At 43.7% G+C, this 20,427-nt stretch overlaps 3 protein-coding genes across 3 annotated transcripts in view; 1 reads left to right on the top strand and 2 right to left on the bottom strand.

Annotated features, from left to right (window-relative positions):
• The window catches only part of LOC311032598 (uncharacterized protein), a 145,183-nt gene that overhangs the window by 3,704 nt on the left and 121,052 nt on the right, over positions 1–20,427 (bottom strand). The window lies entirely within an intron of this gene.
• plaub (plasminogen activator, urokinase b) lies at positions 1,267–6,642 on the bottom strand. The gene is made up of 11 exons (XM_084040277.1): positions 6,459–6,642; positions 6,272–6,377; positions 6,079–6,183; positions 5,839–5,992; positions 4,920–5,017; positions 4,749–4,808; positions 4,473–4,671; positions 4,224–4,375; positions 3,711–3,851; positions 2,936–3,084; positions 1,267–2,845 (listed from the first exon to the last, which is right to left on the bottom strand). Exons 1-11 carry the CDS (start codon positions 6,513–6,515, stop codon positions 2,651–2,653), a joined length of 1,416 nt encoding a protein of 471 aa, XP_083896403.1. The 5' UTR covers positions 6,516–6,642; the 3' UTR covers positions 1,267–2,650.
• Positions 8,308–20,406, top strand: hid1b (HID1 domain containing b). The gene is made up of 19 exons (XM_084039474.1): positions 8,308–8,409; positions 9,381–9,530; positions 10,314–10,484; positions 12,784–12,921; positions 14,711–14,817; positions 15,121–15,237; positions 15,666–15,885; positions 15,971–16,027; positions 16,104–16,244; positions 16,777–16,867; positions 16,970–17,121; positions 17,205–17,283; positions 17,838–18,002; positions 18,085–18,306; positions 18,535–18,668; positions 18,755–18,838; positions 19,424–19,515; positions 19,741–19,899; positions 20,026–20,406. Exons 1-19 carry the CDS (start codon positions 8,344–8,346, stop codon positions 20,087–20,089), a joined length of 2,409 nt encoding a protein of 802 aa, XP_083895600.1. The 5' UTR covers positions 8,308–8,343; the 3' UTR covers positions 20,090–20,406.

Raw genomic sequence — 20,427 nt, 5'->3', positions numbered from 1 at the left:
ATGTCCACAAGGAGATGCAACATGTCCACAAGGAGATGCAACATGTCCACAAGGAGATGCAACATGTTCACAAAGAGATGCAACATGTCCACAAAGAGATGCAACATGTCCACAAAGAGGTGCAACATGTCCACAAAGAGGTGCAACATGTTCACAAGGAGATGCAACATGTCCACAAAGAGATGCAACATGTCCACAAACATGTAAAATTACAGATGTGACAAATGTGCTTAAAGTATCAGAACAGTTCTGGTTCTGCAGAAAAAGAATTGGTGCAGTTTAGCAGGTTTTTCCCAACATAGGGGTCGGGCCCCTCCAAAGGGTCACAAAGTAAATCTGAGGGGTCATGAATTGAGTAATGGGAGAGAAAAAATAAAGTTCTGCTGCTCTTTTCAGGATTTTTTGGGACAAAGAGACAACTTTGATGATTTAAAAGAACCAAACATGGCGTCCTCGTTTTTAAGTCACAATGCGATTACTTGCACGTCCCCCTCCGTGTAACCCCCCTCCCCCATCCCTGAGCCGCAGTACCAAAAGCTTCATTGCAACATCACAGGCAACATCGCAGTAGAACCTGTTTCCTCTCGTCTACTCGTCCAGCCGGTACAACGACATGATGTCAGATAATCCGACATGAACCTTGGAACCCAGGCAAAATGTCAGATCCATGAAAGAACATTCTGCAACGTAAAACCATGTTTGACATGTTCAAACAATAAACGGTTCAATCTTGTCTCTTATAATGACGTCAGAACAAATAGGTTTCATAAGAAATACACATTTTGTTTTTTTCCTATTTAGAGTCACAGCAGCATCAGTAAACAAGTCATCGTCTGGGTCACCGGGTCAACTTTTATTACAACAGCACCACCTTGTGGTCACACTTCTTTAGTCTGGACTTTGACTGCTTTCCCCGCAGTGAGAACTTAATTTACCAAAAGACTAAAACATTTCCACCCAGATTGCAGCAGGAAAAAACAAACACCAAGTTTGCAAAGTGTAATGTCTTTAAAATGGGACTAGAACTGACAAACTACAACATTAAAACACAAATAAATCACACATATTTGTTCAGTAGGAGGAAGAAGCTGTTGGAATAAAGAAGAATTAAATACCTCAATAAGTCTCCTTCAAGCTGATTACATTAAAATGAATGGAGGAGCAATACTCTCTACGGGTCTGTCTGATCCCAGACGCTTTTTAAAGAGTTTATTTCAGGGGAGGATGTTGATTTTCTCTACAAATGAAGAAAACACTTCATCCTTCAATTTATCACAAACATTCAGCATCAACACATCAGGAAATACAAGTTTTAGCATGAAATGGAAGTACTCAAGTACCTCAACCTTGTACTTAAAGTTACTACGAGGAACTTTTTTCTTTTTGCGTACCCATGTAGACCCTTGGTAGTGCTTCCAAGCACCAGAGTCCCGTTAGAAAACTATTTCACTCCAGCAGGATCTGAGAGTCTGGTCCTGGACAGTCCTGGTTCTGGTTCTCCCGTGCCTCCCTTCCCTACAGCGAAGCCAGTAATACGACCTGCAGGATTTCACCAGTATCCAAACCTGGTATTAATGATGACATACAAACAGCCAATCTTCTCACTGATGGTCTCGTCTACTTCCTGTCACATGGAGGCTTCAGTGTGAGTTTCAGTTAAAACTCCTCACAGTCAGAACTTGATCGTAAAGTTAAAAAGATTAAGACATTAAAGTGCAGCAGAGAAATGTTTTCATTAAACACCCTCTTTCTTTGTCATTTAACAGCATCATAAAAGCGACAATTGAAGCTATAAAAATACTATAATTGAACATCATTAGGAAACCCAGAGCCATTAAACACAGCTGGGAAAAAAAGATAATTACAGGCTACGTCATCAAAAACAGCATCTTGATTTATATTTACAGTCAGTTTCTGATTTATTATTTCAGGGCAGACATTTGTACAAATTTACTCATGTTTGACTCATGTCAGGTGTTTCCATTGTGGTATTTGGTGTAAAACAACATGAAATATCAAAAATATAAAAGTACAAAATTATGCAATATAAACACGAAAAAACATGAGCCAATGATTAACTAAACAGCATCAAATTAAAATAAAATCCAGAACATGACGGAAACCAGCGAGCATGAATCAAAACGTGGCTGCACGTAATCATTTTCTTTTATCTATGAAAGTGCAATTCTACCTTTCTGGGCTATATTTTTTAATGTATAACCTCAAACATATAGAAAAATAAGGCAATAATATGCTTAGAAAATCTATAAAAAAATGATCTAAAAAATATAAAAAGAAAAATCTGTGAAGAATGAAGCTTTACTCTATAAATGATATAAATTGTTACCCAAAGATACATTATACATATTTATATTAAATTTCAGTATAAAAACAAAGCTTTTGGGAGCATATAGGTTTGTTTTTTATTGTTTTAGCGTATTAACTATCAATTAAGTGGATTTTACATTATTGGCTGCTTTCACTGTAACGTTAGTTACGATTCAATGCAGGTTTCCGATATTTTTCATTTTAAATGGATATAAATGGATCTGTGGATATTAAGAAAGAAGATATTTCAGGCTTTAGACTCCCAGTTAAGGCTAAGAAAACGAGTAAGTGCAGCAGCGTCAACGTGTTCCCATCCTCAGCTTCACTTCTGAGGAAACATGGCGCCGGCGGCAATGGACGACAGCCCCGTCTTCTCCTCTATCCAGCCGTTGTAATTGGTCACCCGGGTGTAGACGCCGGGTCGGTTCTCCTTCGCACATTCGTCGCCCCAGCTGATGACGCCAAACAGGAAGAGCCTGCTGCCGACCTCGCACACCAGAGGCCCTCCGGAGTCGCCCTGTTGGCAAAAGAGACGAGCGGCATTAATAGGACATCAACAAGCTGATCTGTGGAAGCCCCGATCGAGTTTGGACTTGTCGAGAAATACCTCACAGGCGTCCTGGCTCCAGTCGGGACGACCGGCGCAAAACATGTTATCGCTGATCATGTTTGCATAATAATCCTGGTGTCGACACACGTCGTCGGCGAGGAGGTTCACTTGGGCCTCTCTGAGGAACTGAGACTTGTACCACAAACCTGGAGAGGAGAGCCAAAACACGTTTAATTATAGGTTGAAACGTTGCTTAGAGGAGCAGACTGGTTTCTAGTCTTTCGAGCTACGTTTCAAGTTCAGATTCTACTAATTAGTCTGATTATAGAATTATTTTTTTAGCTTTCAACTGCATATAATGGTCTTCCTCCACATGGCTCAGGTGTCTCCATGGACGGATGATGAGACAGTCATCTGGACACAGACATGCAAAAGGCCCACCAAGACTCACTGACTTTATAGTTGTTTAGCCAATTTTCTCATTGTATTGTGTCTCTTTCCCAGCTGTTAGCTGTGTTGTTGGCCTTTAATAGCAGCTTGGTAGCTAGCATTAATATGATATTACTGGTTAGCTTTTAGCTGTGATGTTGGTATTTGATAGTAAAAGGTAGCTTAAGCTGTTAGTTGTGTTGTTGCCTTTGGTAGCAGCATGGTAGCTAACATGAATATCATGTTACTGGTTAGCTGTTAGCTATGTTGGCCAGCTGTTAGCTGTGATGAAATGTTAACTTTCAGCAACACCTTGGGCTCTTTGAATTTGCCCCCTTGGTTTAGGAAAACATGGGTCCAGGTCAGACAGGACAACCCAGATTACCCAGAGGACTTTGCTCACCGTGTTTCTCTTTCCCGTATCCGGCGATCTCACAGGTGAATCCCGGGTTCAGGTTCTGCTGAGGCGGCGGGAGGCAGACGGTCTTCACCGAGTCGCTCTCCTCGGAACACTTCCCGTTCTTGGCTCTCAGCTTCAGCAGAGCTGTGAAACATTCATCAATGATTTACTGCTTTGATCAGTCGTCATCATCAAAAGACCTGTTCATACTCACTCAACTCAAGACGCACTTTAAACTACTTTCTAGTTGTGTCTCTTTGAAGTCGATTTGTGTCTCTGTTAAACATCTCTCTGGTTTTGTGCCAATTTGTAATTGTTTTGATACATTTTTGTCCATGTTTTGCCCCTTTCTTCAGGCTCTTGTCGCCATTTTGTGTGTCTTTGTAGCTGTATTGTGTCGCTTTGTGTTCATATGGTGTATCTTTGTAGTTTTATGTGACATAATGAAGGTGAAGACCAGGGGGCCCCTGACACTTTGGACCCCCACGCCTATGCCCTTTAGGCCAGTGTTCATACCGATGTCGTTGTTGAAATCCCCCTCACTGTTGTCGAACCCGTCGTGGATGATGATTTCTTCCACCCTGAATGTTTGCTCCACAGTCGGATTTGTCTCGTTCATGGCGTTTTTCCCGAGGACGACGGAGAAGCGCCGCCGTTTGGCATGAGACCTGAAACACAAAACCACAAAGGAGAGTCCAGTCAACCAGCTGTCACTTTTATTCCTCACCGCCAGCTGTGGTTCCAGGAAATGACCTCACTTCCTACCCATCGGGGAAGCAATGAGCAGCTGTGAGAACCCAACAGGCTGAGATCAGACTCCCCCCACAGCGGAAAACCTTCTCCTTGGATTTGCTGCGCCAAAAAATGGCAGCGACCCACGGGTGGGATTCCACGGTGGCAACTGATCCACCAACGATCTTCATCAGCCTCCTCCTGGAACGCTGGCCACATGTGGACTCTGCAGCTGGGGGGTGAGAATCAAAAAAATCATGAAAATGTGAAACGGTGAGTCCATTGATGCAGGAAGTGCCAGGAAGTTACCTGGCTGTGGCTCGGTGGGCGCTGGCGTGGTCAAGGTCGAGGGCAAGTGCGGGGCTGGAACTGCAAGGTGAGAGAGGATTTAATGAAGAGGAAGCAGATAAACAGGCTGTAATGAGAGAGAGAGAGAGAGAGAGAGAGAGAGAGAGAGAGAGAGAGAGAGAATGCACTTACACGCCTCAAAGCCACAACGTGGAATATGACAATACTCCCAAACCAGCTGCTGGTTTTTCCACACATGACACCACGGACGGCGTTTGTAATGAAGATTTCTGAAAAACACATCAAATGACACATTTTGAGCCACTTTAAAACGTGTTTTGTGGCTGTCTACATCCTCTTTTTGGTGAATCGTAAAGGCACCCGTTGGTTGTGGTGTTTTTCATATGATCTCATAATTCCTATGCGGTTCATCTGACGTCACCTGACTCGAGTTAAAGCTGAGAGGCGACACTTTGACGATGGCGGTGGGTGTTCAGTGTGAGACCTGCTGGTATCTATATGCTCTTTTGTTACCGTTCTTGGCAGATGGACTACTGAACGGGCCTAGCGGGTACAGGCCCAGGGGCCCCGAGTGTCAGGGGCCTCCCTGAACACCACCTACAAAATATCACTCAAAGAGACACGTAGCAACAAGGAAGAGACACAAAATAACCACAACTAAACATCAAACTACTACAAAAAGACACAAAACCACAAAGAGGCACAAAATTACTTTAAAGAGACACAAAGTAACTGCAAAAAGACAAAGAGACGACTCAAGAGATGACTACGAAAGGTGGCAAAACAACTACAAAGAGACACAAAACGACTACAAAGAGACACAAAAATGACTACAAAGAGACACAAAAAGACTAAGACTAGGTCTGTGTGTTTCGGTCTTATGTGGTAAAGGTGGTGGGGCCCATTGCATGTCCGTGTCCAGGGGCCCGTTGTCTCGTCACCTGTCTATGACTGCATGTTGTCGTTCTGGTACCAGCATACAATAAAGACAATTTCAAGAATCACAGGTGTTCTATCACTTGATCTAGTGATTGATTCATTTGACATGAAACAAGAATAAAACTGAATGTGGACAGTTATAGCAGCCTACCTGCAGTAGTTGTGCCTCCCTGAATGGACATCTAAAGACATGTAGCGCCCCCTGGTGTCCGAATCCCACTCCTCACACGTTCGCCCGCTCTCTGACTTGGACACAGTGCCTCTGTAGTAGAGTCCTACTCCCTCGTAGCATTGAGCACCTTTCACTACAGGAACAGCAGGGGGAGTTTCATTAACAACTGGGGAAAATGGGGAAAACGAAGCAGTTTGGTTTAAGGGTTCAGCTTCTCACCCGTTTCACAGCGACGCCCCTCAAAACCATCAGCACACAAGCAGAACATGTGTTCACCGGTAGTCAGGCTTGGGACGGAGTGGCCTCCATTCAGACACATCCCTCCTGTCCAATAAACAAAGTGGTACACTTAATTAGGGCCTCATGTTAATGTGCAGAACCGCAGAGCACTGATGAAGGTAGAGCTTCTCACCTGAACTCTCAAAGGAGGAGGAGAATGAAGAGGAAGAGGACGAAGAGGAGGGGAAGGAGGAGGAGAAAACGGAAAACTCATGCCGTCGTTTTTTTCCCAATAAGCCCTAAAAATACAATTATTTTTTAATTAATACTCATGACAATAGCTGCAACATTTCAGTACGAGTAAGATAAAGTGTTCATACCGCTTCAGTCGTCGTCAGAGCTGCCAGGATGCAGATTAATGCAAAGCCTTCCATCATTATCACGCTGCCTTTGCTTGCCCAGATTGAGATCCAAACAGCAGCCCGCAGAGATCTGTCAGGAACCTCCTCAGGGTTCTCTGAGTTGTCTGCTGCGTGCAGGGAGGAGGGAGAGTCCTGATTGGCCAAGGAGATCTTCAACAGGCTGGCCCATGCGATTCAGTGTGAAGAAATAGCTGCTGCTCGAGGGGCTTTTGATCCACAACAGTAACTCCCAGGAAGTAACTCTGGTAACTCTGGTATGTGGGAAGCCGAGCAGTCTAATGGGACACGCAGCTGTTTGTACAAATGAATGTGGATCAATAATACTGTGATACATGTTTATGACTGTATGGAGAGTCTCAGCAGCAACACAACAACAACTAAAGTCACACAAAGCAACTACAGAGATGACTACAAAGATGCACAAAGGGGCTACAAAAGACTAAAATGACTACAAAGACATACAAAACCACTGCAAGACTCAAATTTACCACAAAGACACAAAATGACTACAAAGTCACACACATTTACCACAAAGACACACAAAATTACAAAGACACAAAACAGCTACAAAAAAGACCAAATCCTTTAGCTGTTAGCTGTGTTGTTGACCTTTGCTAGTAGCATGGTAAATAGCAATGATATATACTGGTTAGCTGTTATCTATGTTGTTGGCCATTGATATATGCCTGAGCTAAAATACGTTTCTGAACAATTTTAAGAATATAAACTATTAAGGAAGAAGCAACCTTTAATAGTAGTAATCTATTATACTATTATGTTTATACATTAGCATAATAAATCATCATTAAGTCTATGTGATTATATATATATATATGATATATATGATGATGATGAGTTGTGGGCTTCATACCTGCATCAGAATGATGTTGGCACGTTTAACTATTGGAAAGCAAATATTTACATTAGGATCCCGGAAGTCGCAGGTCTGGATCCTGCTCGGTTGATGCTACGTTTAAGGGCCGTCGGATTTCTCTTTTTTTTTAAAACCCAAATTCGGTGTGTAATATTATTATAGCCATCCACCCATCCATGGTCTACCGCTTATCCTGTATTCAGGGTCGCGGGGGGGCTGGAGCCGATCAGCTGACATTGGGCGAAGGCAAGGTTCACCCTGGACAGGTCGCCAGTCTATCACAGGGCCAACATATAGAGACAAACAACCATTCACGCTCACATTCACACATTATTATAGCCTACTACGTAATTCTTGCAGAAGCAGTAACAATGTAAATGACCATTTAAAAAAATAAATATATATATATATATATATTGCTGGTTTTTTTTAAATACTTTTTGGGATATTTATTTTATTAATTTACTTTACTTATGAAACATATTTGTTTTTATTTCTGTTTACATTTGTTGTTTTTCATTTTCATGTAAAGCACTTTGTAACTGCTCTTTGAAAAGTGCTCTATAAAGACAGTGTCTTATTATTATTATTATTATTGTTATTATTATTATTATTATTATTATTATTATTATTATTATTATTATTATTAATATTATTATTATTATTATTATTAATATTATTATTACTACTACTAATATGTCCAGCCATAGTTCTGGTTCCGGGGCTGCGATTCACTTAAAATATATTGTGTGGTTTTTTTTTACATTTTTTTTTACGTTTGATCTTTTTGTTTTGTTTATTTAAGTTGTTATTTCTGACGTCCATCCATCCATTTGAGTGCGGATTCTCCGAGCAGCCCCTGAACGCAGCAGCGCAGGGCGGCTGTCAGCGGTGGATGAAGGAGATTATCCTCCTTCACTGCGCCTCGGTGTGTTTAACGCGGATCCAGACACTCAGCAGGTGCTCGAAATGGGAAACGCCGACACCAAACTTCACTTCAGGAAAGCGGTGATTCAGCTCACGACCAAAACACAGGTCGGTTCTTCACAACAGACAGAAAAACGGGCGACGAGCGCGTCGGTTGTTGCATTTGCGGCTTTTAATTTGAGTTTGTGGCGATAAAGTTGCCAGATGGCAGCCTGCACTGCTGCCACGGATCACACAAAGTGGAGAAGAAAACAAGTAAAACACTGCAGCCAGGTTACAAACGGGGATTACCACACTACTCGCAAATCTATCGCCTGATATATTTATATTTTTCTTATTTATCCTATATTTTTTTAAATGTATGCTCAGTTTGGCCTTTTGACCATCTCAATCCTTCATATGTTTATTTTGTTTGTTGTTTCGTTTTGAAGGCTGCAGAAATGTGTCTCCCCGTCAGGTGCATTTAAGGTAGAACCAACTAGATAAAGCTAAATACTCAAAATTTAATCCTTTGTGTGATTGTAAACTGGAATAAGCTTTTATTTAGGTTTCTTTGGACAAAACAAGACATTTGAAGGTGTCAATTTAGGGTTTTGTCAGTGTTTTCACACAATAATTTATCAATTAATTGAAAAAAAAACGTGGGATTACTTGCTTGATTTTTGTAGTGGGTTTGTGTCTTTTTGTAGTTGTTTTATGTCTCTTTGCATCATTTTAGGTCTCTGTGTCATTTTGTGTCTCTTTGTAGTTGTTTTGTGTCTTTGCATAATATTAACTCTCTTTGCAGTTGTTTAAAGTCTCTATCGTCTTTTCATGTCTCTCTTTTTTTGTCTCATTTTAGTTGCTTTATGTCTCTTTGCATCATGTTGTGTGTCTTTTATCATCTTTTGCGTGTCTCTTTGTGGTGTTTTGCGTTTCTCTTTTGAGGGACATTTTGTAGGTGAAGGTCAGGGGGGGGGGGACTGCCACTTGGGGCCCCTGGTTCAGTGATGATGTGGTCGCTGTGGTCCGACATGATAATTAGTCGGTTTGACTTCATGTCAAACACACACATACGTACTGTTTGTCCTCTCCTGCAGCCCGTAGAAGCCTCGGACGATGCCTTCTGGGATCAGTTCTGGGCTGAGACCTCCACCACCGTCCAGGACGTCTTCGCTCTGGTGCCGGCGGCCGAGATCCGCGCCGTCAGAGAGGAGTCCCCGTCCAACCTGGCAACCCTCTGTTACAAGGTAAGCTGCTCTGGGGGGGCTGTCCATCCTGGATACAGTCATAGGAATGCTGCTGTTTGTTGTTCCCACGCGTTAAGCCTTACAGTGTTCGTAAAGGTCAAAGGTCATTGGAGTAACGGAGATGGAGGGTTTTTTGTAGAGCCGGGTCAAAATAACACAAGAGATGGGAGATTCTATATTTATAGTTGAGATGAAGAAGCTGAATGTGTTGTTTGCAAACATCGGGTCGCCGTGGTAACCGTCTTTTATGGTGTCATCTGAAGACCGAATGTGTCCTGGTGGCCGAGACGAGGTCGCTCCATCTCAAAGAGTCCTTCAAATGCAGCCTCGAAATGTGGCCTTTCTGATTCAAGGGATCTGATGGATTCTTCACGGCCAAACGTATCCCATGATTCATTGTGTTATGATTGGATCTTAATCAACACGGCGTTTACAAGTGGATCAACAGCGGGACATGCCGCAGAATACAATATATCAGGAAGCATCTCCTCCATCATGATAGCAAACAAAAAGAATCAAATATGACCATCTCTGGTTGCTAGGCGACGGGAGTGACAAAGGGGACGCAAACAGGACATTTTCTGCAGACCAGGACGTCTCATTTCGGAGGCTCATGTCACCGATCTTTTATTGTTGAGAACTGAAGGTTAAATCTAACCTCTGTTGGAGGTCCAGGACTGAAACAGCATCTTGAACACAGAATCTTTATTTACATAGACATTAAATAAATGACGTGACTTGAAAGCAGCGGTACGGTGCTAAAGCGTGTTTTTTGTCCCCCAGGCGGTGGAGAGGTTGGTCCAGGGTGCAGACTCCGGTTGCCCCTCGGAGAGAGAGCGCCAGATTGTCCTGAACTGCACCCGTCTGCTCACCCGCATCCTGCCCTACATCTTCGAGGACGCCGACTGGAGGGGCTTCTTCTGGTCCACGGTGCCCGGAGCCGGCAGAGGCGGGGTACGACTCCGACGCCAGATCTGTTTACAGGAAGTAGTGGAGCTTAAATAGTTCACATAGAAGCCGTTTGGCAGCACGAACAGGAAAGGAAGAAACAATTCCCCCTTTAACAAGTTAATTACAAACTAACCTGTGTGTGTGTGTGTGTGTGTGTGTGTGTGTGTGTGTGTGTGTGTGTGTGTGTGTGTGTGTGTGTGTGTGTGTGTGTGTGTGTGTGTGTGTGTGTGTGTGTGTGTGTGTGTGTGTGTTGTTTACTGTGAGACCTGAAGGTTTTACCCCATTATCTAAAATACTGTTTCAAACTCTTTTTAATTTACAGTCAAGTCATTTACTAATCAGCCAACAGAGATGTTATTATCAAAACACACATTTAATTACATCACCGTGGTTACAAAGTTTCAAAAGGATCAGTTCACCCAAATCACAGAAAAACTTTTTTTTTTGTTCCCCCAAAATGAATAAAGTAAGAATAAAAACGGTTTGGGGATTATATAGTTAAGGGACTCTGTCTTAGCTTTGTGTGTTAGCGTTAGGGCTGTTCGATTTTGCCTAAAAATAAAATCTCGATTTTGTTCTCTCAAAATCCGATTTTCGATTACGATTATTTTGTGAAATGACAAAAGGCAAAGAAATTATTTCAAATATGCTGCTTTTTTATTGAACATTTCCCCCATTGGGCTTTAAATGCAATTTGCTCTTATTAAACAAAAAATGAATGAATAAAGTGCAAAACTCTTTTTGTAAAATAAATAAAGTTTGAAAAAATATAAGAAAAAAAATCAGCAAATCAGCACTTGCAAACATACAGTAAGTTATATTTCCAATTAAATAAAACAAGACATTTTCTAATTAAACTAAACTGGGTCTTTGCATGCTAAATAATAATGTAACCCATGAAGGAGGTAGAGGTGTGTGAAAAATCGATTTTATGAGTTTCACGTTTTAACATCGTTCTAAATACATAATCGCGATTACGATTTAAAATCGATTAATCGAACAGCCCTAGTTAGCGTGCTAAAACTTATCACCTAAGTCAGTAGGATTCATCCTCTGGGGATCCTGAATGCCTGCACAACACTTTATAGTAGCCCTTCTAATAGGAGTTGATTTATTCAGGGGGAAAAGCGCTGGATGGACAGACTGAGCCACTAGAGGGGCTGAAAATAACTCAATGTCCACTTACTATCCTTTTCCAGAGCTTTCAGTCCCATCATCTGACTGTGAAATGTGATTGTTTTTGGGGGGCATATATTGTTAAACAGGTGAAAAATAGGACCAGGGATGTGATCGAAATGTTAAAAAAATACATTTTTTTTATTTCAGCTTGACTTTAAACATTAATTGGCGGAACTGAAGTCGTTAAAAAGTAAAACTTGTGATTTGAGTGATCTGATCCTTCTTGGAGGTGTAAAACCTGCGAAACCAGGTGTTGTGCTGAAAACAGAAGAATCCCATCAGCTCCAGACAGTTTGCAGAGTTGAACCTGTCCGCGGCCCCTCGGCCCCCTGGACAGCAGATGATTTGAGGCCTTTTGGAGATCAGCTCGTCTAATAATCCACAGCGGTTAGAAGTGATGGCGAATCTCAGGATCTGTAAGACGAGACTGTTGCTGCTGTTGAAATCGCTGTCTGAAATCAACCCTCCCTCCTCTACCCCTCTAACGGCTGCTGGTTCTCTGGTTACCTGCAGGGGACCATGGTCCAAACACTGCCCATATTGTCCCCCACCCCCCGTCCTCCTGGCCAGCAGTTGAATTAAGGAGGGATTGAATGTCCCTTAATTAAAGTGTGGGACTGGAGACTGGAGTGAAACGCTGCTGCAGCAGCAGTCTGACAGGCTGTTTGTGGTTCTGCAGAGAAACTAGTGAAACACGACGATAACAAAAACATCTGTAATATTGAGTGAAGATCCAATGATGATGCTACATGAGTTGAGTTTGTGGCGCCTTTTTTATCTGATTGTAAAGTAATATTTTGATATTTGGCGATTCGCTCACCTCTTGTGTCAGCGCGGCAAATATGTAGCATGGAGCCTGTTAGCTTAGCTTAGCACGAAGACTAGAAACGGTCATTTGGTGTGAACAAATTGTTAAAGCTAAACTATATATATATATATATTGGATTTTGATATAAAAATATTATGAAATTTAGCGTTTTTTACACGTATATGTGATCTAAATTGGCATTTTTCATTTCAGCCTGACTTTTGGGGAAAACAGCCATCTTGACTCTACTGTGATGCAATTGTGTCTATAATGTCAAAATGTGGCGCCCCTTTAACTCGTCTCTCCGTCCTCCAGCGTTTGGGCGAAGGTGGCGATGATGATGACGATGATGATGCTGAATCCCGGCCGCTGGCTGAATCCCTGCTGATGGCCGTTGCCGACCTGCTCTTCTGTCCAGATTTCACAGCTCAGAATCACAAGAAGACCAGCCCGGTGAGTCCGCCTACAATACACCGCGTGGTTATCTTTGGCTTTTTGATGAGGCAACCAGCGGGATGCTAACTTCCAGGGGTTGGCCGACATCATCCCTGCGGCACTCTATATTCAGTATCTAAAAAAGGAGACTTGGTTACACTAGGAAGAGCATGTGGTTTTATTTCATTTTGATATTATTTAAATAGCATTCTTTTTACGAAATATATTGTTAAATTACACTATGATTTTTAAAAATGCATTTTTAATTTCAGCTTGAATTTAATTACACATGCTAGGCTTATGCTAAGCTAGGCTAACCCTGAGCTGACTCCAGCAAATTTCTCATCTGAACTTCTCCTTTAAGACTCGTCCCACATAAGAAGGAAACTGCTTCCTTCGACTCTCTGTTGACTTTCTTTTAGCCTTCGAGCTACAACCATGTCAATAATACAAAAGAGGCGAGTCCCTGTTAGTTGGCGCTGTTATCTCCTTCACACAACCTTCTCCGCCGGTAGCCGGAGTTAATGAGTTACTCCACATGAGGCGGACTGACGGAGGGACGGGGGAGTGGCCGTGTTTGTCAACTGGGCTGAGAAGGACACGGTGGACATGAGCAAACACAGACAGGGAGGTGCTGCAGGTCCTGACCCCCCCCCCCCCCCCCCCGTGACCAGACCAGACCTCCTCACACCTAACAGCCAGCCGCCCGGGGGAAGGGGGGTGTGTGTGTGTGTGTGTGTGTGTGTGTGTGTGTGTGTGTGTGTGTGTGTGTGTGTGTGTGTGTGTGTGTGTGTGTTGTGTGTGTGTGTGTGTGTGTGTGTGTGTGTGTGTGTGTGTGGAAAAAGACCAGAGGCTGTTGCTGGTTCCAGCCTCCTCTGTGTCCAGTGAAGCGTTCATGTCCCTAATTCAATCCCAGAAGGATTCGGTTCAAAGATGTTGACGTCCAACCGCATTAGAGAGAAGTCTTACTGTCAGTGAGGACGGATCAGGAGACATGTCAACATCAGAACAAGAGCCGTGGATTCAAACAGACATTTCATTGGTTGTTTTGCATATCTTTTAGACTCTTAGTCTCTTTGTGGTCCTCTTGTGTCTCTGTGGTCCTCTTGTGTCTCTGTGGTCCTCTTGTGTCTCTGTGGTCCTCTTGTGTCTCTGTGGCCCTCTTCTGTCTCTGTGGTCCTCTTGTGTCTCTGTGGTCCTCTTGTGTCTCTGTGGTCCTCTTCTGTCTCTGTGGTCCTCCTGTGTCTCTGTGGTCCCCCTGTGTCTCTGTGTTCCTCTTGTGTCTCTGTGGTCTGTGGCCCTGGTCTGGTGGTCTTGCTGTGGCACGGTGCCCTTTGCTGTCAGTCTCCTCACCAAGAACCTCGTCAGATCTGTTCATGACGCCGTCGTTATCGCTCCTGAGTCGTCACATGCAGATATCGCTGGCTTAGTCCGCTTGTTGAATCCCATGGTGGAAGTAGGTGTGAACACAGTCACACCGCTCTGTCGGACCTTTAGCAGAAGGCTATATATATATATATATATATATATATATATATATATATATATATATATATATAAAATAAATAAATAAATAATACTGAAGAATAAGAAATACATCAGCTGACAATTTCTCAACAATTTTGACTTCCAACAGAAATGAAATATCCTTAATCCTACAGAAAATAAGGTTAATTAGATTTTTTTGGGGGGTTTTAAACACTATGACATGTTCGTCCTTGATGATCCTGTCAGTTATGTTTCTGATAGTTTATTAAATGTTGTCATCAGCGACATGATGACGTGTTTTAACCGCTCTCTGCTTCAGGACGCGGCCGAGGACATTCGGTCCATCGACAGCTGCGAGTACATCTGGGAGGCCGGCGTCGGCTTCGCCCAGTCGCCTCCTCCGAACCACATCCACGACCTCAACAGGTGAGTCTGGACGCGGAGAACCCACTTCCTGTTTGTGTCAGTTAGCTTGTAAATATGATTAAAATAAATAAATAATTTGATGGAAAGGTGGGCGACAACAGAAAAGATGAGCAGTTTGTGATGATAAAAAGCTGCTTGACCAGATCAACTCTGATTAGTCTGCAAAGTTTGATGGCCTTTTGCCTGCAGGTGGCGCTACAGAAACATGATGAATTTCAAAAAGGCAGAAAATCAGGATTCATTGTCTGTGTCATTTCTAGTAACTTTCCTAGTAATGTCGGTCCTGTGTTGTCGTTTCTTTAGGACGGAGTTGCTGAAGTTGCTCATCACTTGTCTATCTGAGGCCATGTACCTTCCTCCGTCCTCAGACAGCAGGAACCTCAATCCCTGGGTCTCCTTCTTCTGCTCCACCGAAAACCGGTAACGCAATCAATGAAGTGCCTTAAAGCTGCATTCTCTCTGCTGGCCACCAGGGGGCGACTCCTCTCTGATTGTATAGAAGTCTATGAGAAAATGGTCCTACTTCTCTCTTGATGTATTATCTCAGTCAACATTGTAAACATGAGTTTATGGTCTCAATCTCTAGTTTCAAGTCTTCTTCAATCCAGTATGATGTTCATTTAGTACATCATGGTCCATTTAGAGTCCAACAGACCAGAAAGCAGGGGATGCTTTAGGGGCGGGGCTACCTGCTGATTGACAGGTCGCTACCACTGAAATGATGGAGTGTTCGTTTAGTCATGAGGCCTAAACACTCACCTCTCGCTGCTCACCTCCCAACACATGGAGAACTCTGACAAGCCGCCATGCGTGACCTCTGACCTCTCATCTCTCTCCTCCTCCCCAAGACACGCCCTTCCTCTCTTCACCTCCCTTCTCAACGTGGTGTGTGCCTACGACCCCGTGGGCTACGGCATCCCGTACAACCACCTGCTGTTCTCCGACCCCCGGGAGCAGCTGGTGGAGCAGGCGGTCCAGATCCTGGTCGTCACCCTGGAGCACGAGGCTGCGTCGGCCGCCAGCGCCGCCCTCCAGGCCATGGACCAATCCGCTGTGGAGGAGCCGGAGGTGAGAGCGGGAGGGTGTTTAGTTTTTAATTATTAGAATAGAATCGCTGATGCAGAATTTAAAACGGGTTCTTCTTCTTTTCCAGCCAGCTGGACCCGATAACCTCTTTGTGAATTATCTCTCCAGGATCCACAGAGAAGAGGTAAAACACGGCCAAGCCTTGAAGACACGCCGATACTGTCGGATGCTAACGTGCGTTTTCTCGTCTTCGTTTTCAGGACCTGGGCTTCATCCTGAAAGGTCTGGGTCGGCTGATGAACAATCCCCTGGTTCAGACCTACCTTCCTCACTCCACCAAGAAGATCCAGTTCCACCAGGAGCTGCTGATCCTCTTCTGGAAGTTCTGCGACTTCAACAAGGTGCAGAGCTGCGTTTACGACAAAATGATCCCGAAGCTACACGACGGCATATCACTCACTCACTATCCACAGTCAGGACTCTGTAGAGGACTATGTAGAGGACCAGGGGACTCTGTAGTGGACCAGAGGACTATATAGAGGAATCTGTAGAGGACTAGAGGGCTATATAGAGGAATATATTGGGGAGTTTATAGAGGACTATGTAGAGGACTAGAGGGCTATATAGATGAGTATATAGAGGACTATGTAGAGGACCAGAGGACTCTGTAGTGGACCAGAGGTTTACATAGAGGAATCTGTAGAGGACTAGAGGACTATATAGATGAGTATGTAGAGGACTATGTAAAGGACTATATAGTTGACTATGTAGAGGACTATGTTTAGGACTTTAATAGACTATATAGAGGACTACATAGTATAATATTGAAAGGACTTTAGTGGACTTTAAAGAGAACGTTAGTGGACTATATAGTGGACTCTTTTGGACTAACAGTTAAAATGTCGCTGACTCTGCTGTGTTCCTGTCTCTCAGAAGTTCCTGTTCTTCGTGCTGAAGAGCAGCGACGTGCTGGACGTCCTGGTCCCGATCCTCTTCAGCCTGAACGACGCCAGAGCAGATCAGTGTGAGTCTCCTCTAGATCCCCCGTCTGGCCTGATCCAGTTTGAGCGTCGGCTCTACCAGATCCCTGTTGGTGACTCGTGTCTTTGTCTGCGTGCGTCTGCAGCTCGCGTCGGCCTCATGCACATCGCCGTCTTCATCCTGCTGCTGCTGAGCGGGGAGAGGAACTTCGGCGTCCGTCTGAACAAGCCGTACACGCTGCGCGTCCCGATGGACATCCCCGTGTTCACGGGAACGCACGCCGACCTGCTCGTCATGGTAACGCCCGCCGGCACAGCAGTCATCAATGTTCTGCTTGTTTCTTTTACTCAACGAGCATCGATGTTCATGTTCATGTTTAGGTCTTCCACAAGATCGTCACCAGTGGACACCAGCGTCTGCAGCCTCTGTTTGACTGCCTGCTCACAATCATAGTGAACAGTGAGTATGAGACACATGTTTCAACTTTTAGTTTGACAACTTTGTACTTTTCCTCCCTACATTTTAAAACAAACATCTGTACTTTCTACTCCTCACATTTTTAAAACAGGCTTCTTACTTTAGTTTTAATGCATTTGAATGATCTATAATTTTTCTGATTTAATATGATTCATGAGATTCAGTCAGCCTTGTAAAAAAACAGCCAGTCGAAATGTCCTTCATAGGGATACTTTCTACTTTGAGTACATTTCAGAGCCTGTACTAGAGTAAAGAGGCTGAATCAGTACTTCTACTTTTACCACAGTAAAGTATCTGTACTTTTGACACCTCTCTCTGACATCAGCTAAATTTAAGGTTTCATTATCATGTCAGCAAACATGATGTAGCAAAGATATGCTGTTTGTTGCCTAAAGCAACATTTCCCCTCTACGATTTAACTATAACAAGGAAAGAAATACACATCAAACACACAAAGGTAGACTTTGTGGATCAGTATCTTGCATGAAATGTCGCCCTCTGCTGGTTAACTATAGGAATGGTTCCCTCCTCCACAGTCTCCCCGTACCTGAAGAGCCTCTCCATGGTGGCGGCCAACAAGCTGCTCCACCTCCTCGAGGCCTTCTCCACACCCTGGTTCCTCTTCTCCTCCGCCCAGAACCACCACCTGGTCTTCTTCCTGCTGGAGGTCTTCAACAACATCATCCAGTATCAGTTTGACGGTGAGAACATCAGCATGAACTCAAGAGTGAAATAAATGCCGTCTCCTCCTCCTCCTCCAACCGCTAAATCTCCCCTTCGCAGGTAACAGCAACCTTGTGTACGCCATCATCCGCAAGCGTAACGTCTTCCACCAGCTGGCCAACATGCCGTCGGACGACGCGTCCATCCAGAGGGCGCTGCAGAAGAAGAAGAAGGCTGGCATTTCCAGGACCGGCTCTATAGAGACGGAGTCCATGGAGGGCTCCAGACCTGCCGTCCCCGCTGAGCCGGGCACAATCAAAACCAGTTTAGAGGCCACTCCAGGTACCGAGTCCGAGCAGCTTCTTTAATGGCAGTGTGGTAACTAGGGACTCTATCTGCAGAAATGAAACATAATATTAATGTATACTCATCTAAATTCTTGAGTTTTAGGAAATATGAGTTCTTATGATGTTGCCTTGTTGAAATCCATCATAACTGCAACATACAACATGTTTCGGATTCACCCATCAGGCTTCATACTCAACAATGAACCCGTTTATTTGTCTCCAGGAATCGACAAGATAACGGAGAAGTCCCAGGTGAGCCTGGACGGCACCATGGTCACCGTGCCTCAGACGACCGCCGACGACAGCGCCGTGGCCGCAGCCAGCGACACCGAGTCCAACTCGGAGACAAACCACGAGGTAGTCCAGGCCGCCACATGGCTCCGGGTGTTTCTGTCCGCCTGCAGCTAAAGTGACTCCTAGTGCTTTTTATATTTTGCCGTCAGGTCGAACAGGCGGAGTCGGAAGCAGCGAGGAGTCGGTTGTCGAGCATGTCGTCGTCGGCGACCTGGAGCGCCAACACGGACTGGGTGAGTAGAAGTCTCCTCTGCTGCTGATTGGCCGATATTAGGCCATCGCAGACATAAAACATGCATTTTTGCATAATAGAGCATGCAATCATTCAGGTTTTAATCACCACGGTTATATTTCAGCCTGCGTGAACGTTTGTTTCAGGATAACTTTATTTATATAGAGCAGCTAGAAGTTAGAGGATTGATTGATTCATTGATTGATTGATTGATTGATTGCATCTCTCAAAGCTCAGTGAAACACAACAAGCTCAGAAATAAGGTAAATAAGATATTTCTTTTCTTTCAGGCAATAATAATTATAGTCAAACTGTAAAATCCTGTATCCTCCATCACATACCGTTAAAAATGTGTATTACTAAACTATTTCTAGAGCAGTTGTCAAATAAAACCAAATAATAAAATAAATAATAATTAATTAATAAAAATAAAAAAAAATAATATACAAGAAATTAAAAACAATAAAATAAGCAGCTCAGATAAACTCAGGATGTACTTTCCAATAAAAGTATGTTTTTAGAAGAGACTTAATTTATAGATATGTGTGTATATGTATTTCCCATATTGCTGCTTGGGTGTTCTCAGGTGTTGTCATGGAAGGCCAGACTTCCTCTGCAGACCATCATGCGGCTGTTACAAGTGCTGGTTCCTCAGGTGGAGAAGATCTGCATCGACAAGTAAGAAATGACAAGTTTGAATTGAGTGTTTGATGGAGGAGTCGCTTTGTATTCTATTTATGTTGAATAAAACTGCATTTGCTGAGAATATAAAAGGAATCCCTGGCCTCTTGTGCTGGATTTTATCTGTGTTTTTATTGTAGCTATGAAATCTTGAACTGGGATCACTGGTGTGTCGTATTAACGCTGCTACACCGACACAAATTGACCGTTTGTCGTCCGCAGGGGTTTGACGGACGAGTCGGAAATCCTCAAGTTCCTTCAGCACGGCACGCTGGTGGGCCTGCTGCCCGTCCCCCATCCCATCCTCATCAGGAAGTACCAGGCCAACGCCGGCACCGCCATGTGGTTCCGCACCTACATGTGGGGCGTCATCTACCTACGGTGAACACGCTGAACACCAACTTGGCTCCACATGAAAAACTTCCGATAGTTTTTCAAACTGACCTGATAACTCATGTGTTTTAACAGTGACTTGTTTTTTCCCCTCTCTCACCCTTGTTGCCATAGCAACGTGGATCCCCCGATCTGGTACGACACGGACATCCGGCTCTTTGAGATCCAGAGGATTTAGAGCGAAAGGGTCTGGTGGACTCCGTTTTTTACCTTCCTCACACCCGAACTGTGATTGGAGGAACATTTCACACCTTTCTGGAGACATTTAAAGGGAAGCGAGCCGGCTCTTCGTTCTTCCTGACGACTTTGTGTCCAAACCTTTAGCTACTGTGTGTCTAAAGGAGCCAAACGGTCATTAAACCTGACAGAATCTTGAAATGTGACATTTATTGAACATAAGAAAGCCTCCCCCTAAAGCATCCCCTGCTTTCTGGTCTGTTTGACTCTAAATGGACCATAATGTACTAAATGAACATCATGCTGGATTGAAGAAGACTTGAAACTAGAGATTGAGAC

The sequence above is a fragment of the Eutrigla gurnardus genome, assembly GCF_963514095.1.
Source record: "Eutrigla gurnardus genome assembly, chromosome: 22".
Classification (NCBI taxonomy): domain Eukaryota; kingdom Metazoa; phylum Chordata; class Actinopteri; order Perciformes; family Triglidae; genus Eutrigla; species Eutrigla gurnardus.
The sequence above is the reverse complement of the archived record's forward strand: the minus strand, read 5'-3'. Positions and strand labels throughout refer to the sequence as shown.

Coding starts and splice junctions, on each gene's coding strand:
- hid1b (XM_084039474.1), top strand. CDS start 8,344: ATGGGAAACGCCGACACCAAACTTCACTTCAGGAAAGCGGTGATTCAG. Junction 18,669..18,754: donor ACTCGGAGACAAACCACGAG/GTAGTCCAGGCC, acceptor TTTTGCCGTCAG/GTCGAACAGGCGGAGTCGGA. Junction 19,900..20,025: donor TGGGGCGTCATCTACCTACG/GTGAACACGCTG, acceptor TTGTTGCCATAG/CAACGTGGATCCCCCGATCT.
- plaub (XM_084040277.1), bottom strand. CDS start 6,515: ATGATGGAAGGCTTTGCATTAATCTGCATCCTGGCAGCTCTGACGACG. Junction 6,378..6,458: donor CTCTGACGACGACTGAAGCG/GTATGAACACTT, acceptor TTGTATTTTTAG/GGCTTATTGGGAAAAAAACG. Junction 6,184..6,271: donor CTCCTCCTTTGAGAGTTCAG/GTGAGAAGCTCT, acceptor TTTATTGGACAG/GAGGGATGTGTCTGAATGGA.